The sequence below is a fragment of the Engystomops pustulosus genome, chromosome 1 (genome assembly GCF_040894005.1).
Source record: "Engystomops pustulosus chromosome 1, aEngPut4.maternal, whole genome shotgun sequence".
NCBI lineage: Eukaryota > Metazoa > Chordata > Amphibia > Anura > Leptodactylidae > Engystomops > Engystomops pustulosus.
In genome coordinates this window covers 96734911-96754845 of record NC_092411.1, presented here as the reverse complement: position 1 = coordinate 96754845, position 19935 = coordinate 96734911, and the positions used below count along the sequence as shown (strand labels likewise).

At 40.1% G+C, this 19935-nt stretch overlaps 1 protein-coding gene across 1 annotated transcript in view; it reads left to right on the top strand.

Annotated features, from left to right (window-relative positions):
- The first annotated feature begins 1084 nt into the window (after nt 1-1084).
- ARHGEF40 (Rho guanine nucleotide exchange factor 40) overlaps nt 1085-19935 on the top strand; it is a 66881-nt gene continuing 48030 nt past the window's right edge. Inside the window, exons 1-3 of the mRNA XM_072149247.1 lie at nt 1085-1290; nt 16627-16824; nt 16922-18623. Of these exons, the coding sequence (XP_072005348.1) occupies nt 1288-1290; nt 16627-16824; nt 16922-18623 (1903 nt within the window). The 5' untranslated portion in view covers nt 1085-1287. The remainder of the gene's footprint in view (nt 1291-16626; nt 16825-16921; nt 18624-19935) is intronic.

The following is a 19935-nucleotide window of genomic DNA, read 5'->3' as shown; positions in this document are numbered from 1 at the left end:
TTATTGCTGCCACATGAGGGGCCTAATGAGGCTCTGCCTCCCAGGGGCCTACTGAAAACCGGAGCTGACCCTGTGGAGAACAGTAGGTATAATCACACTTGGAAGGAAAGTGTATAGAGATGCTTATAATGTACAGTTATAATCTTTTATTGAAAAATGAGACAATACAGATAAAGTATGAGAGAAGAGAGGCAGTAAGGCGATGATGTGTGAGCAGAAAGAGACTGTTTTACCCTATGAAAAGAAAGAGCTGTTTGTGAAGAGTAAGGGTACTGGCACCCGATAGCGTTTTGATTCCATTTTGGAACAGAATCAGAAATAACAGGGACGGCCCAGACACTGGGTGCTGATCGCATGAGTGTACATACAAACGCATATGCGATAGGCATACAAACGCATGTGCGATTGGCTGTGGCCGTCCCAATGCGTTTTAATTCTGTTTCAAAACTAAATCCAAACGCTATTGTCAGACATGACCCTGAGGCTTCATTTACATGTTCCATCAAACGCATTAGAGCAGCTGAGGAGATTAGCCTAATTACATTGCTGTCATTTGTTTACAAAACGCATGTATTAACAATGCATTAACACATGTATTTTGTTAACGCAATGTTGAGAGCTCTAACGCGTTTCAAAACACATGCATTAACGCAAGCAAAATGCTACGTGTGAACGCAGCCTTAGGCTATAATGTGGAAGAGAAAGCACAACTACAGAACAATGTGTGAGGGAAAATAGACAACTTTCATTCTATAATGTGAGAGCAGAAAACGACAGCACTGATAATAAGGAGAAAGAGACAGCATTGCCATAATGTGAGGGGAGAGGGACACAACAAAAATCTGTGAGGAAAAAACAGAAATGCAGTAATGTGTGACAATAAGAGACAGCACAGCTATGAGGTGTAAGGATAACAACATGAGGAGAAGCGGAGCTATGAAATATAAAGAGAAGAGACGGCCCTGCAATAGTGTGTGGAGAGAAAGAGACAGCAAAACTATAAGCAGTCAGTCTAAAGAGACGGCTGAGCACAAGTTGGCATAGATGTAGGAAAGATTAGAGACAGCTCTAAGAGTGAAAGGTATTATAAAAGCTGGGAGAACAAATCAGAGAGGCAGAGGGGCGGTGAGGCTGGAAGAGGGGGGCGCTGTGCTCACCCCCTAACAGGTCCCCCAGTGTGAGCAGAGAGAGGGAAGACGGCAGGAGGAGATGCTACGGAGAGACTCCAGCGTGAGGCACCAGGAGACAGGAGGCTCCCGCATAGATATGTGACAGCCGCAGCGAGACATGGTGAGGGTGGCACTGCCCTGCAGTCCTCTGTATGTCTGCCCGCTTCCTCCTTTCTATCGCTTTGTTTCTCTCTCGCTCCGTTCCTAAATCTGTTTTCAATTTGCACAAATCTGCTCCATGCACTTCCTGTAGGGAATTGTGCGCCCGTCTAGCAGGACTGTCTGAGGGGAGGTAGTTGTGTAGTTCAGGTCCGGCTCCTCCGTCTGTCTCACTTCTCATTGATAACTATTGGCCTTCCTGCTGGCGTCTCCCCTGCAGCGGTCTGTTACTTGTAGACTGCTCGGCTTCCCTTTCATCCTGCCCTGAGCTCCGTCTCCCTCACATTACTCCTCTGTCCTCTCTCATCCTTCTCCCTCTCTGCAGGAAGAAATGAGCTCACACATTTAATGATTTGCAGCTGGTGTTATGACTGAGAAAGGACACACACAGCCATGGATACTGACACACAACTTTCCCATCTGTAGACACTGTGCAGTGTTCACACAAGACGATTTTCTTGCAGTTTCTTTGCTTTCCTTACCAATGTTAGCATTGGAGCATGAGCAAGGCTTTATTATAAAGTTTTCCTTTGTGTCCCAACCTCTGAGCGCGGATTTCCCTGGACAGAACCTCGAATCACTGAACCAGACGGACATGCAGAGTTCTAGAAAATCTACCATTTAATGCATTGTGGAGCAAACATGCCTTGAGAATGCTGTAGCTGCACTGATACATAAACATATCTTGTTTAATCCCTGAGCTGAGTGGTTTTGCTGAAAAAACAATTATAAAATTATGTTTATTAAGCTCTCTCGCTCCTTTGCCTGGGCTTAGTGCTTTTTCTCTCACATTAGTTATGTCCTGAACCAGAGAATAATCTAATCTATGTGTTTTCCTGACAGGCGGAAGTAATCAATCGCTGCACCATCTACCAGCTTTAGTGTATGAGTCATCCAGCTCAGATGGATTAGTCCTGTCTAGATTGTTCAAAAACTATGTGTAATGTGTTTGATAATAATAATTCCTCTATATAGCGCACATAGATTACACACAGCTTGCCAAATTGTTTATCAACAGCAGGCTGAAGCAACCCAGCTTTACCAAGGTGCTGAATATTAGAATTGTTTTTTCAACAAAACCACTCAGTACTTGGATTAAGCAAATTATTATTCTGAATCAGTGTAGCTACAGTATTCTCAAAGTATGTTTGGTTCATAATGCATGAAATCAAATCATAGATTTCCTTTCAGTTCAGTGTTTCTAGGTTCAGACAGGAAACCCTGCAAGGGTGCTGATGGAGTTTCTCAGACTAAACTCACCCGGGTTTAGACTGCATTCTCACGTTCAGTTTTTCAGATGCAGTTGTTGAAGCCAAAAGCAGGTCTGTAGGTGCTCCTCCTCCTCCTTTTTTTCACGCCGGTCCTAATTTGGACATCAAATACAGCATCTGGAAAACTATACTTGGGAAAACCCCTTTAAGGCGCTGTTAAAATCTGAATCAGATGCCTCTAAGACCGGACACATTTTTCCGTGATCTGTCTGTGATCATTATATACAGAATTTAATACCCAGCATAGTGATTAGTCTGTGGCACAGCACTTATCACATCCACAAATCCTGCCTTATAGAGCCTTCTTTGCAAATTTCTCAAAAATGTTAGACAAAATAGTGCAGTGTGTGTCAGCCTTCTGGTCTGGTTATGTATTTTTTTCTATCACTGTAATAACAGCACAGATATGAACTTAATCTTGAACAAAACAAAACCTGCAAATCTCTCCTATATACACACACAGGCTGCAGGGGGCGTGGCCACCAGCAAGCACATGGAGCAGTTATTACATGGAACAGCTGTCAGTCAAGCACTGGGGGTGTGGCTGTGCCTCCCACTCATGAATAAGCTGGACAGCTTGAATATGCTTATGACTTATTGGACATTTCACAGGTCATTTGCATACAGCTTTAGGACCTCATTGCTTAAGTTTACAGGCATGTAGAGGGACAATGAAGTGATAGAGGCAATACTTTCTAATGGCAGTTTATGAAAATATATTTAGTTAAGGGGGGTTATTTTGCATGACGGGTTCTCTTTAAAGGACATCTATCACCAGGTGAAGGATTGTAAACCAAGCACATTGATATACTGGTGTGTGCCCCCTCTGACAGGATCCTCTCTTCTTTTTGCTTTTTAGGACCTTGCTTTTACGAAAAAAAGGTTTTTAAAATTATACAAATGAGCTTGTCAATGAAGCCTTGAGCCCCTTAGGCTCATTTTTCAAACTTTTTTTGTAAAAACAAGGGCATAGGAAGCTAAAAGAAGAGTGTATCCTGCCAGAGAGAGTACACACGAGTATATCAGTGTGCTTGGTTTGCAATCCTTCATCCTTGTGGTATATGTTCCTTTGGCAGTTTCCCAATGTGTTATTATCTTAATGGACATTACTGATAGTAGACATGTCCTACTAAGAAGTTTCTGAGGAACTATGCTACTCAGGACTTCTTTTATTATAACTCTATATTCTGCGATTGCAGCAATTTATTGTTAATTTATTCTCTCCCGCCTGTCACATGCTCTATGCACCCAGACTAATTAGCAATTTCTTTATAAATAGGGCAGCACGGTCGCTGAGTGAGTAGCACTTGTGCCTTGCAGCGCTGGAGTCCTGGGTTCAAGTCCCACCTAGGCCAACATCTGCAAAGAGTTTTGTATGTTTTCTCTGTGTTTGCGTGGGTTACCTCTGGGTACTCCCGTTTCCTCCCACAATCCAAAACATAATGTTAGGTTGATTAGATTGTGAGCCCTATGGGAACAGGCACCAATTCGGCATGTTTTGTGCAGTGCTGCGTAATCTGTAGGCGCTATATAAATAAAGAATTATTATTATTATTATTATAACTCTATTTTGTATATATAGAGAGAGAGACAGAGAGAGAGAGACAGAGAGAGTTATAATAAAAGAAGTCCTGAGAATCCTGGTTCCTCAGGAACTTCTTAGTAGGACACGTCTACCATCAGTAAAACTGATCGTAGATGTCCTTTAATCATCTTCTGTATTTATGGGCATTTCTAATGAGAAATAAATAACAGAATCTTGTGATTTATGGTAAAAAATACACCTTAAAGTTAGCAGGAAGTCAGATTTGCAAACACTCTAGTTTGCAAAGACGCTAGACCCAGCACTTTCTGCACATCAGAGAAGCTATTTTAGTCTTAGCGCTCTAACAGCTCAGACTATATACTTCATGTAATTGTTTCATTACTAGATTCCACTGCTTACTACATGCTCCATGGTCCTCCGAGTAATGAGAGTTTACAGGCTAGTAACCATATACATCCTGTATGTACACGATTCACAGTTCAGTGGATTTACTTACTGGATTTACAGCTAAATTACTTAAAGAGAGAACTCAAGGTATCATGTGAACTGTGGGCAGCATGCATTTGCTTCAGGGCAGATACCGGAAGAGGTTAGTCTATGCCCATTTCATTGCTGCTGAGAAAGATTTTTGAAAAGCAGCTTAAGAACAGAAAATGCCATAACTCTGGAATGAAAATACATTGTTCTGTTTATTATAAAAAGGCTAATCACATATGATAATTTGGTAACAATCAATATAACACTGGAGCTACGCTTTAATCCAAACTTTCCAGGAATACAAGGAAAAAATAAGGTGTACTTACCCAGCTCCAGTTGTAGGTTCCAGCATTTCTCCTTGCTTCTAGACAGGGGTTGAGACAGGGGCCACGTTCCTGTCACAGGTTATAGCACAATTTTTATGCCAGGCTGGACCTGGGCTACAATGAAAGGGAACCTGTCAGCAGAAATTGACCTAATTAACTTCTACCAGTATGTATTCAAGCAGCTGAACACTTTCCAGATCATGTTTCTTTCATGACCCGATATTGTGGTCTTATTCCGAAAATCAACTTTGAAGTGATTTGTAATCTGGTTGTAAAGTCAAGGAGGTGGAAATTTTAACACTGAAGGCAAGCTCTCTCTTCCTCAGAAAGCCTACTTCACTGTGATTGATGGGTATGCATTCTGAGACATCACTAACCAGATCTACTGAAGTCTGATCTATGATGTCAATCACAGAGGAGGAAGCATTCCGAGCCCCCCACCTTAACTTCAGTGTTATACTCTTCGCCTCCTTGACTTTATACAACCAGTTTACATCTCACTTCAAAGTTGATTTTCTAGATGATGCCAGCACACTAGGACATGAAAAGAGAACCTGCCATTGAAATTAACCCACCGAAAAGAAATACTTCTTAAAAAACTATTTATACAAGTTAACCATCCTGCAAAGACTATTTGAGTTTAGTTTTGTCCCGATCGCATATGCATTTACACTGAAACACTTGGGATGTACAATTACACCACTTTCCTCCTAAGCCACACCACATTGTCTGCAACACTACATGTCATAAATCATGTTTTTACAGCAAATTTCATGAGAATCTAGGACATTTTGCTTTGCTTATCGCATACATGTTTTTTTTTTTTTATGTGAGGATAAAATGTTGAAATCCAACATAACGTCTTTCTTCACCATCTGGAGGGAGCCATAGATTGCTGACAGGGCTGGCTTTATTATAGTGTAAAAGACAAACCTTTCATAAAATACCACTTTGGTTGTCTTATATATCAATCTGACATGATACAGACTTGCTATGTATGTTCTGTTGTTCTGACAGGTGTTTCCCACAGCTTTTGGCTACTACTGAAACAATCCTGCAGCTTTATAATAATACCTTTACTATGATAAATGATCCCACCTGTTCATCATGGGTTTGCAAGAAGTTCTCCCCTTGCACTACATAAAGTTGCACTCACATGCAGTCATGTAACTATAGTCCACTGGGCCTGGAGCAAAAATCCAAATGGGCCCCCTTCGCCCCTAATCGTGACAATCATCATTACTACTATCTCTTTGTGCCTCGTAGACAATAATACAGATGGCCATTTTTATTGGGGGTGGGAGGGGAAATGTAGAGCATTTTTTTCATCTTAGAATTTTCTAGAATTTAAGAGACATTCCACACATTACATATACCCACCGCACACACATGCTATAAATACATATGTATCCATTACATACAGATATAATATTTTTCACATGCAGTACACGTAACCCTTAATACTGAATATCCATATAATTATATGTACATACATACGTAATTTACATTATTCCGACATCCATTACATATGGATCTCCTTCACACAAGGCCTCCTGATAAATCTGTGCTGGTGGACACTTTTACGCCAAGTCCAATCTGGAGAGAAATTGTTCTATAACCAGTGCCTGATCGGGCGCATGCTATAGCTAATACACAGGCACAGGGCAGTACAGAGGGCTGATAGGGGGCCATGGCTGCCATAGTTCCAAATAACACCATCCGGTATGACTTCCTGTATTGGTGCAGGGCTTGGGCAGATGCTTTTTTGAACTATAAGGGTGCGACCACATGTTCAGTTTTTCAGATGCAGCTTTTGATGTACAAACCAGGAATGGAGTAAAAGGAGGAGGAGCAGCACCTTTCAATTATTTGTCTCAACCCATTACTATTAGCACCTGCTTTTGGCTTCAAAAACTGCATCTGAAAAACTGAATGTGTGGACGCACCCTAACAGCCACGGCTTCCCAAAGCCCTGCAGGGATGGAATTGATGTGAGCGAGGGCATAACGATCATGGTCATTATTCATCTGCACTTCTCCTTGCTTCAATAACTGGCCAATTCATAAGACTATACAATACACCCTTGTGCGCATACACTAAGGCCTTAAACACAATCATAAGTCAAAATTGAGGGTAGATGAACCAGGGATACTTACTCATAGATATGGGCATCGCTACTGTGGTGATCTTCGATGGCCTCCTTCCTGCGAAAATTATCTTTTACATTTATGCTAATGAGCCTGAAAGGCTGCTGGGTGTGCAAGGAACACTTCCTCCTCCCACGGTTTGCTGAAACTTCCTGTGCTGCAGTGAGATTACATCAGGCAGAGGGAGGGGGAATGCCGAAGGGGAGACAGTCTAACAGCCTGTGAAGCTGCAGCTCTGGGCACAAATATAAGACGTTTACCAAAGCCACGTTGCCCAGATCTATGAGCATGTGCCCCTGGTTTATCATTTTTGGTGGTAGATTTACTTTAAAGGGAACCTTTCATAAGGAGCCCTTTTTCTGGCTTCCCCCTTTCCCCATAGACAATCATGTGCGCATTGCCAAAGAGTTTTTATAGTAAAACTGTCTTTTCCTGAGAAAAAGATAAGTTACATCAAAGTTTACCTTTCTGTATGTGTTGCTGTGTCCCTGACCTCCCATTTCCCCCATAGCTCCTCCCCCCCCATCAGGTTGTCCTACATGTCTGCCCCACTCCTCACTGGCCACTCCCATGGGACTAGACACACAGCTCTGCTTAAGGAAAGGTAAACATTGATCTAACATATCTGTAGGAAAAAGCCAGTTTTACTATAACAACTCTTTGGGAATATGTACACTATTCTCTATGGGGACATGGGGGAGCCAGACAAAGGCCTCCTGATGACAGGTTCCCTTTAAAGGCAGATTCATAAGGGTTGGATTTATTAGAACTGATTTGCGTGTTTTTGCTCCAAAAATGTCGCATGTCCATAATTGTGTCAGAACATGGTGCAAAAATGGCGCAACTATGAGCTTGCAACTTTTTTGGTGGCTCTTTAAACAGTAATTTATTGGTCCCTGCTCTATCACAGCTTTCACCCGTATCAGAGCACACCAATACAGTGGAAAGAATGTGGAAAATTCAACATATAATTGTAGCTTCGCTCCAAGGTCCTGAACAGGAAGAATTGCCCAGAGCAGAGCTGGGTCCACTGCAGTGGATGTTTCCAGGAACTGCAGCTCAGATCCTATTCAGAAAAATGGAAATTAGCTGCAGGACCTGGATCCAGCCACTTGACTAGGCTGAACTGGAATTCATGTGTTATTCTCTTTGATGTCTGTAGACATAGGAGCTTCAACATGCATGATAGACCGGTCTTTTCATTTATTAGGGTGCGGTCACACGTCGCGTTTACCGCATGCGTTAAAAAACGCATTGGAATAGCTGGAGAGTGATTTGCCTAATTAAACACCTCTTAACACTTGTGTTTACAAAACGCATGCGTTAACCGCGATGTTAACGCATGCGTTAACAACCGCATGCGTTAACCGCGATGTTAACGCATGCGTTAACAATGCGTTAACGGTTGCGTTTTGTAAACACAGGTGTTAGCAGCTGTTTAATTAGGCAAATCACTCTCCAGCTATTGCAATGCGTTTTTAAACGCATGCGGTAAACGCGACGTGTGACAGCACCCTTAGCGGGAACAAGAACCCTAGTTGGGTTGTAATTGATGTGCATGGGGGATAACAATAATGTGAAACAACCTCTGTAAGGCTATATTCACACGAATATACAGGTGTTCCCCGACTTACAGACGACCCATAGTTACAGACGGACCCCTCTGCCCACTGACCTCTGGTAAAGCTCTCTGGATGCTTTACTATAGTCCCAGGCTGCAATGATCAGCTGTAAAGTGTCTGTAATGAAGCTTTATTGATAATCCTTGGTCCAATTACAGCACAAACTCCAATTGTCACTGGGGCAAAAAAATTTTTTGTCTGGATCTACCATTATAAAATATACAGTTCTGACTTACATACAAATTCAACTTAAGAACAAACCTACAGACCCTATCTTGTATGTAACCCGGGGGCTGCCTGTATATATTTATATAAGGGGATGCTTGTGGCTGTACATATGTCTCCCATAGGCCGGAAATGGGCGCACAGAGCAATACGGTGCAGCACCATATCGCTCCGTACACGGGGTAAAGATAGGGGTCAATATTTTTCTACATTGTGGCGAACAGAGATGTAGATGTAAAGCATTTATGTAGCATGTTCAAGGTGTAATTTGGCTCAACTTGTAGTAAGAACATGGTGTAACAGAGAATACAAAGCTATAAATATACTGCTTCTGTTGCCCCAAGTTTTGCTTATTTACTGATCTATAACCTTATGTAATGTCTAGTATGGATCAGCGTCTGTTTTGGCTTGAAGCATTTTTGTTTTTTACCTTCACTTCAGTTCCGTTCAGTAGTTTGCTATAACTTGGACAAAAGCTAGATATTTTTTTGGCGGCGATATAACAGGAAACAGCTGGGCCAGCAGGGAGAGATTGAGACACCAATGTAACGGCAAGCTCAGTATGATCCTTCTTCAACTTTGTCTTCATATACAAAGTGCAGTTACCATGGCCTCACTCACAAGTCTTACAGCTTTTTCAAGATCCAGTTACACAGAATACTGAGGTTTCTGCATAAACTAAACTCAATCACAAGACCTCATTGTTACACAACCCTGCATATGCAGACTAATAAGCACTTCTTAGACTAGGCTAAGTTCAAACATGACTTTTTGGAATTGTTCAAAGCTTTAATTAAACAAAAAACAAAAAAAGATTCATATGGAATTTGTAAAAAAAAATCCTCAGAGGGAATCCGCCACCGCGATTTACCTACTCAAACAAACTGCTATATCTATCTATCTATAATAATATTAATAATAATTCTTTATTTATATAGCGCACAAAGATTACGCAGCGCTGCACAAAGCATGTCAAATTGTTCCCTGTCCCCATGGGGTATCTATCTATCTATCTATCTATCTATCTATCTGTCTATCTATCACTCATAGATTTCATCTATGGATATCTTGGGGGAGATTTATCATTAGGCAGGATTTTGAGCAGTTGTCTATGTTTTAGTCTGGCAGGTTTCCACCAGTAGGATTTATACTCCAGTGTATGTGCCTTATTAAATGCCTTAGAGCTGAGTGTACTCTATGCGAATAGACTGCACCAGTCGCACGTATGTTTAACATCTGCTCAATTTCTGCCTTTTTCCGATGTTTTTGCACAGGAAATTCTCAGATACCTCAAACATAAAATTGAGCAAAAACTTCCCCCTGTAGTAGCAATGAACCCACATAGACTACCTCCTGTGTGGTGTAGTTTTGCAATTAAATTTGCGTTCTTTTGAAAATTCTCAGTTGATAAATGTGGAGTTGCACACTCTGTGGTGTATTATTTCCACCATTGTGTGACTTTAGAGTTGCGTTGTTTTTTCTTTTAAAAAAACTGCAAAAAAATTGTATGGCAATAAGATACAGAGTACTAATGATAAATCTCCCCCTTATTCCCACCTACCTATCGATCTCCCTTTTCTATCCTATCTATCTACCAACCTATTGATCTCGAATTTCTATCTGCCTACCTATCTTTCTCTCTTTACCTCTTTACCTCACATTTATCTATAATCTATCCTTTATCTATTGTACTATCTACATATTAACTATTTTTGTCTATCGATATGTCTATTTCTTCATCTAAAAAAACTGTAGAAACTTTCTATCCGTCCCCATTGACTTCAATGGAAAGAATAACTTAAAGGGGTATTCTCATCTGGGCATTCACATTCAGTTTGATAAATCTGCCATATATAACCATTTCTTCAATTAAATATTATTAAAAAAAATGTTCCTGTGTGAAGATAATTTCTCATAAATGTAGTCATTCTGTCCCTTAGAAACGAGATAGCTTCCTCGGATACGGCCACCTCTGCCTGAGAGATTGCACAAATAAACAAAAATGTTTTGTATATGAAATGTCCAGGAGTTACTGCAAGACCCACAGCCGTCCTGTGGTAATGATCACTGAGTCCAGGAGGTCAGGCAGGGCTCTATAGCGCATGTCTGGCCACTGCTGCCAGAGTGCGGGGTGGTCGTAACCGAGGAAGCTGATCTCGTTTCTAAGGCACAACATGGCTACATTTATGAGAAATTATCTTCACACAGAAACGTTATTTTTAATAACATCCAATTGAAGAAATGTTTATATATGGAAGATTAGTGAAACTGAATATGAATGCCTAGACGAGAATACCCCTTTAATGTCATCTGTTATGGTGAGTTAGGCATCATCCATTAGGAATGATTTTTCTTTATTAACAGAAAAAAAGTACTTCAAACTCCATAATTTTTCCCGTCCAAAAAAGCTGAAAAAAAATTGGATGACTGTAAAACAGATGACAGCAGATGACATTAAAAATTGCATTGACTGGAATTTATAACGGATTGTTCAATTTCAGTTTCTTACTTTTTAAAGCGGAAGCTAGAATCAGAAATCTGAATGGTAGTGTGAACTGAGCCTTATATGAACGTTGTCTCTAGTAAAGCAGTTATTGACATAGCAGTTTGCCTCACTGTTTTACAACTTTGCTTCAACTAATTGATGTTTATAGGCATATGTTATACAAAGCTCTCAGAATTCCCCATCCACCATAATGCAAAAGATTTGATGTTAAAGAGTCTATTACCAATATTATCGGTCTGCCAGGTGGATTGTCTGCATTTTTATGGACCTTTGGTAAATAGTAAAAGAGTGCATATACTGGTTCTTCTATTTAAAAAAAATAAGTACATCTTTATTAACCTCTTCCCGCTCAGCGTCCGATATATCGGACGCTGAGCTCAGTGACTTAGCGCTCAGCGTCCGATATATCGGACGCTGAGCTGATGCCGGTTTGGCTCAAGATCTGAGCCGAACCGGCATCGGGAAAGACGGGGTGCCGGCTGTGACTGATAGCCGGCACCCCAGTGTAACACCCGCGATCGGAGTTGTCTCCGATCGCGGGTGCTTAACCCGTTAAATGCCACGGTCAGCGCGACCGCGGCATCTAACATGTGTCTGGGGGGTCTTTCCCCCATGATCGCCCCCCCCCCGAACCGTTTTCGGGGTGCGCCGATCGTTGCTATAGTAACTCTGGGGTCCGATCTGGACCCCAGAGTTACCTGCAAGAATTGCCAGTAAGATGGCGTCTGTGACGTCATCTTACTGGCACAGTGCCAGCCTATGCAAGTGTATAGGCTGACACTGATAATACTCTGCAATACATGAGTATTGCAGAATATTATCATGAACAAGCAATCAGAAGATTGCTTCTTCATGTCCCATGGTATAAAAGTGAAAAAGTAAAAAAAAAAATGTTATTCAATAAAAAAATAAAGTAATAAATCACTAAAAATGCCCAAAACCCCCAAAACATATAAAGAGACATATAACTAAAAAAAAGTCTAAATCATAACACAAACCCCACATATATAGTATCACCGCGTCCGTAACAACCCGTAGAATAAAAGTAAATCATTATTGAACCCCCACGATAAACGCCGTAAAAAAAAACTGGTATAAACCTTCCAAAAATTATGATTTTTTGCTATTCAATCCCACAAAAAATGCTATAAAATGCGATCAAAAAACCATGTGTACTCCGACATGATACTGGTGCAAAGTACAACATGTCCCGCAAAAAAAAAAACCATCAACCAGCTCCGTAGCCAAAAAAGTAACAATGTTATGCCACTTGGAAGACGGCAATACATAAATGATAGATTTTTCCCCACATTAGGGTTTTGTTTGACAAATTTAGTAAAACGTAAGAAAATATATTCAAGTCTGGTATCCCCGTAATCGTATCAACCCATAGAATAAAGATAACATGATTATTAGTCTATACGGTGAACACCAAAAAAAAAAAGAGTAAAAAATCCAGTACAGAATTGATGCTTTTCTACTCCTGCCCTCAAAAAAAGTTCCTAAATTTTCAACAATAGGTGATACCAACCCCAAAATGGTAACAATGGAAAAAGCATCTCATCGCGCAAAAAAAATGCCGTCACATGGCCCCAATAACGCAAAAGCGAAAATTTTATAGCCTTCAAAAGGGGCCAATGAGGAAACTAAAATCCTGGCAGCTGCAGGGCGCTCCTTCCCTTCTGCGTCTCGCTGTGCGCCCATAAAACAAGTAACGGCCACATGTGGGGGGTCTCTGCACTCAGGAGAAATTGCAGAACAAATTGTATGGTGGGTTTTCTCTTTTTATATTTTGGAAATGTGTAAATTTTAGTGCTAAATGAACGTATAAGGGAACAATTTGACCATTCTAAATTTCACCTCCATTTTGATTCAATTACTATGAAGATCTCAAGGGGTTAACAATCTTCGTAAAAGCGGTTTCTGATAGCTTGAGGGGTGCAGATTTGAAAATGGGTTGGTTATATACGGGGGTTTTGATGCTAAATATGTAAAATTTCATTCCAAACTGTATTTATCCCCAAAATAGTCAATTCTGAAAATCCGGAAAAGCGATATTCTATTTGTAAGCCGCGTGACATCAAAATAAATTATCCAGACATATCAAAAATTATGAAAATGTAAAGTAGACAAATGGGAAATGTTATTCAGCAACTTATTTAGGTGGTAAATCTATCTGCCTGGAAACGCAATGATTTTGAATTTCGAAAATGGCAAATTTTTCTAAAAATTTATCATATTTTCTTTTTTTTTGTAAATAAACGCAAAACTTATCAGCCAAAATTTACCACTAAAATGAAGTACAACATGTGGGGAAAAAACAATCTCAGAATCGTTTTGATAAGTAACAGTGTTCAAAAGTTATAACCATATAAAGCGACGCAGGTCAGAATCCAAAAAAATCGGGCTGAGCCTTAACCTGCAAAATGGCTGCGTCCTTAAGGGGTTAATACTACTCTTTTTATAACCTCTATCTAACAAATCATATAATGCATCTTTTTACAGCTTAGTGGATTTGGTGTCTAATTTATAATAGAATTCCAAATTAGATAAAAGACAAAGCGACTTCTCTATTGCAATGACAATACCCCCCTTATCTGCTGCTTTAATCACAAGATTGTCATTCAAAGCCAAATTTTTTTGAAGCATTTTTCTCTTTGTAAGTGAAGTTGTGCTTATTCTTCCCAATATTAGAATGGTGCATAGTATTAAACTCCGTAGATACAAGAGTGTAGAACATACAGGATATCATACTGAGTTGTGTGTACAATTGGAATAGAAGATGCAAAAGAAAAATCACAGTCTAGTTCCAATAGGATTGTCCAGATTGCCTCTTTTAAGAAAATCTACCTTCAAAATCCATCATGATAAACCAGGGACTAACACTCATAGATCCAGACACTGTGACTGTGGTAATCTTCTTATATTTGTTATCCATGGCCTCCTTCCTTCTAAAATAGATTCTTAAAATTATGTTAATTAGCTGGAGGGGCTGAAAAGATTCTCCCTGATTGTCTCCTTGCTCAGTTGGTATGTTGGAGTCTGCTTTACCTGATTTGGTAACCATAAAAAAGAAAGGGGATCATTGGATGATGGCCGTTCCTGCACTGAAAGTGGTGCATAAATCTGAACTAATTCACTAGTTACAATGCAGGATTTGGCTTGTGCAATTGGAAATGTTGATCCTCCTCTGGTTTATAAGAGGGGGTGTTTGGACTATGCAGAGTTAATAAAGACTAATCTAGGACCACATTTTAGACAAATAGTTTTTTTGTGAATTATCTATATTGGTGTTCCATGAAGGGAATGGTTTAAGATCCATAGCTCCTTCTATGGAAATAGGGCTGATTTTAGAGTCAGGGGATGTGGGAGTATAATGGTTAGGGAGAGCAATTTCAGTGAGAGAGGGTTTAGGTAACATGCTTTTAAGTTTATAATCATTGGATTTATTATTCATCAAATTTATATGCCCTTCATTAGTTGTTTTGGATGGGAGGAATATCCTTCATTGAGTAGGTTAAAAATTAGATCTTCTACGTTTCATAGCTATGATGTCACTGGGTGTCGACACTGACGCGTCATAGTGTCTTTTTTCGGCGAATGCGCGGTACAGTATTGCACCCGGGCCCATAGACGTCTATGGGGACTTTTGCGGACAGATGTATGTCCCCACAATGGTCATCTAAATAAAGTTCTGACAACCTCGAAAGAGGTAAAACTTCATGATTTCCTATTTTTTTAACATGCAAATTTAAAAATAAAAATACTGTTAGCGGATATTCCCTTTTAAAATATTAATTTACAAAGACTGATGACAATAATTTTAGCAAGTTTAAAGGCTGCTGGGTTCTTTGCAGTTCTTAGGTGGGGACAGTTCAGGCTACGTTATAAGCTTTCTGTTGTGTATTTTTCCATGTAAGAGGCCCAATTGACTTTCTCATATGGAAGTGATAAGGAAATAATATAGTAATTATGTATATTCGATTACTTCTGGGTATGGGTTATACCATATGACTTCTTCCAAAACATTTGTAGTTGTCAGTAATTTTCTTGCAAAATGATTTAAAAAATGCACAAACAGTGAAAATATATCTGTGCTATAAGGAATGTGAAAAATCATTTACTATACAGACACACATGCTATGATTTATAGAATACAATGTAAAAAGTGTTTAAAATAGTAGATTTACATCAAATGTGCTTTAAAATGAGGATAAATGTGTAAAATGAGGCCCAATGATCTACAGTAAACAAATGAAAGAACAATGGATAAATGTAAAATATTGTACAATAAGTACAATTATAGCAGTCACAATTGACGTATAGTTTAATCTTCTCTTGGCTTGGGTTATAGAAAGTCTTTGTTGTGAAACAGCATTGGCTTTGTTGCAACATATTTAAATATTGCTGGTATTTCCAACACATACGTCCAGAGATTTTCCTGCAGGATCAGAGCCACTTTTAGGCCAAGGACACATGGAGAATAATCACAGCAACTTATCTGCCATTGAAATAGTGATGAAAACATATCCCCCACCATCATTGATGTAACAAAATTCTTGACATATAAATTTATGCTGAAGATTTGAATTGCTGCAAGGTAGCATATTTTATTACTACTTGTGTCCCCAGCCTAAGAAATAAAATCATTGGTAGAATATAATTTAGAAGTAGTTTTTCAACACGCCTTGGCTACACAGAATATTGATAACTTTGTTGTCGTGTCTGTAACATGATGACTGCAGAATTCCAGATATGATGGCTTGCTTGCAATCTCACGAATAAAGCAGCTTGTGAGTTGTAATGTGACTGTTATCACTTTAATTAGCTGTAATCTGTAAAGAGCTTCAGGAATATGATGGCTACGCAGCGCTTCATGTAATAATAAGCACAGCCAACGACTGTTGACGTGTGACACCAGTGTTCTGGCGCAGAAGCCATTATAAAGAAGCCCCAGTGACACATTGCAATCTTTGCCCATGTGGCGGGGGTTTCACTTTCTCTGCCTCTCTAACACAGGCGTCCAGTGTCCTCCAGAAGATATATAAAGACTTACTAAGCAATCTACAATGCTTTTGTGAACAGAAACATAATATTGTGCATTTTACTAATTCTTTTAAAACTATACTTACAAGCTAAACACAATAACATTCTATATATATATATATTGTCTTTTAGACCCCTCAGTCTGTGGAGGATTGCCTACAGAGCACACTATCATCCCTCTACCCTCCTTTTGAGGTGACTGCACCAACGCTCCTGACACAAGTGTTTTCTGTGCTAGAGAAGACTTACCGTGAAGACCCTCTGAGATATACTTTGGAATTTCTCATTCCAGCCAAGAGAATCCTACAGAATGTACAGCACCAGGCTTGTGTAAGTGTCTGTAGCACAATAATGTCTTGTATCGTCTTGTATTGTCTTGTGTCTCGTCTTTATGCATTTTTAATATTCATTTCTTTTTTTTCTATAGTCCCAATACAGTGGATTCCTATTTTTTCATGAAGGCTGGCCTCTCTGTCTTGGTGAGAAGATCCTTATTCAGTTGTCATCTCTTCCTTGGCACTTTTTGAAGCCTGGAGATTTTTACTTACAAGTGGTACCATATTTGGAATGTTCTCCTCGGCTTGTGCTCAAGTGCCTTTCTCAGGATGGCAGTGGTGTACAAGAAATTGTGGTACCTGAATCCTCTCATTCATTCCTTTTCTCTGCAGAATGGCTTAACAGCATTAATAAAGATCGCAGCTCAGTTCGCCTTGAGAATTGTTTAGCAGCGGTAGAGGAAAAGGTCCTTCGACTATCATGGTCAGAAGTAATCTATCCTCGATTCATCCATAAGGATGGCTTTATTGTTGGAAGGAGATGCCCTCCAGGTCCCCTAATGTCACCTCTGGAGTTCCGAAGTCCTGGTGATGGAGGAATCACCATTGGAGAGGTGATTGATCCCAAAGTCAATCCTCATTTATCACCGTCAAATAATCAAGAGGAAATTCAAAGCTGGAGAGTTGGTGCTATTTCACCCCCCTTGCTAGATTCTCTCTCAGGCTATGCTGCAGACTCTGTAGAAGGGGAATATGTAGAACTAAGTCCCCCTAATACTGGGCTACTTAGTAGAGATGACAGTAAGGATACATGGTTGTCGAGAGCAAAGACTGCTCCAAGCAGGAAAGGTAAAAAGAAAGCTCCCCAAGCATGGCTTCACCAAAGGAAGCCAGGAAAGGTAGGTTCTTTGAGCACTTTAAAAGGTAGGTCTGAAGAGGTATGGGAAGATATATCTTGCACAGGAGGCTCTGGCGAGCAAACCAAATCTTCAGAAGTTAAGAGTTACTGGGATGTTGATACATCAAAATATTGTGCTGAAAGTGATGTGTTGGCTGAATGGAGAAAAGGTTTGGATCTTCTTCAGAGACATGAGGTGGATATATTTTCAGACAGACAGCTTTGCAGATCTTCTGAATGTGAGGTAAGAAAGGACTTTGAAGCGGAACAGAGGGAAATACCTTGGGAAGTCGAGAGAACTGTTCATAGTAGTTCTAAGGAAGTTGACAATTTATCAAATTTAACAAATGAATGCAGTTTAAATTCTAATATTGCTAAAGAAGCAGAGAATGTGCTCCTAACCAGTGATAGTACCACAGACTACCAGAAAAAATCATCTGGAGATAGCTCAGATGCATATAAAAATGAAAAATGTGATAACATCTCCTATGTAGGTGAATGTCAAACTGACTGCCAACTGGACAACTCAAAACAAGCACTTAAAGAGGTTGCACAACCAACAGATACCCTTAGTGAAATGTGTCCTTCAGGTGGATCATCAGTGACCAGAACAGGCAGAACCTGGGCAGATGGTCAGGAAATGTCATTTGTTGGAGGAGTGGCGGACATTCAGCTTCCATGTATTGAACCAAAAGAGGACCAAGAAAAAGCAAAGCATCCTGCTTGGGATGACGTCACTGAATTGTCTCACAAGACAGGAAGAGGGCGAAGAAAAAAGAGGAACAAGAGGGGTAAAGGGGCTATAAGAACAGATATAAAGAAAGTTGTTCATAAGGTTGAACAGACGAAATCTAGTGACAATGATGAAAATAAAATTCTTGCCACCTCCAAAGATGAAGTGGATGTCAACCTAATTTGTCAGGAGACAAATGAACGAAGATTGTCTGCTGAGCCAGGTACAGTATCTTGACTTTCAGTTTAAATTTTAGTTTTATTTGAAGTGAACATGCCGTTTCCAATAACAAAGTTATACTTGTAATAAAATTGGTGCCTTTCAGGTTATAGTTAAAGCTTGCAAAATTCAGGAAGCTAAAGCACCACTGACTTTTTGCAACTTCATGCAGTTTAAGATTATTTATTTTTTGAAATGGTTAAAGTTGTTTTGTTACCCTCACAGTTAAAATAGTTCAAATTCTAGTCAACTATTTCCCTCAAGGAAAGTTAAGTGACGGCCAAAAAAGAGGTTTTTCTGCTTGTCTTCGAGTCCACATAGTAAAATAAGGAATTAAATAGCTGGCTGGTTGGATGTTGGATAAAAGAATCTTTGGAAATTAGAATTTCAAGTCTAAACAGACTAGCAATAACAGCAAAATAAAAATCTGTAAAATGAATCATATGCACATATATCATTCAAAGTTTCCCTTTGAATTGCTGAAATTTAAGAAATGAGATTTAGTTTCTTTATGACCAAAATGCAATAACAAGAATAGACTCTGGCCTAGCACGCTCAGTGTTGCTCAAGTCAGTGTTGGGCTGAGTTGACCAGGGGTGTAACTACAGTGGTAGCAGCCACTATGGGGCCCACAGAGTGAGGGGGCCGTGGCGTCTGGGGTATAGCGTGTATGCTTTATTGGTGTGTGATGTGTGTATGCTGCATGGGTCTATATGTTATGGTATGTATGTGTGTATGTGATTTATGTATTGTGGAAGATTTGGCCCAGTAGAGTCTGAGGTAGCGGGGTTTTGTGATGCAGTTCAAGACAGTGGTACCAAGGTACAGTCCTAAACAGGTCTTACCTGTGTTTATTGCAGCAGCAGGAACAAAATAAAACCGCATTCACATTCAGGCATCAAAACAAACAATATCCTACCCGTCTGGGTGCTAACTAAACAGAGTTTCTCTAACTCACCACTAAAACATAAAAGATGTCGCTGCTCCAGGCACAGCGGTCAGGGCTGTGCGCTCTCCAGCCTCCTTTCAGAGAGACAACGCTCTTAGCCCCGCTCAGCAGCTTTATGCAGCCTGATTAGGCTGCTACCTCCACCTGTATCCTAGGTGCTGGACAACACATCCTCAGCATTAAGGCCTTGGATAGTATGAAAACCTAGGGGAAACATACCGCCCATCCACAGTTAACCCCTTCAGTGTCTCACATACCCTCCCCCTCTGTTTGACCCTGTGGGGGCGAACACCTTTGGCCATCAGACAGTGGGTAGGAGACATGGCATCAGCATTCCCATGTAGTTTCCCTGCTCTGTGTTCTACTG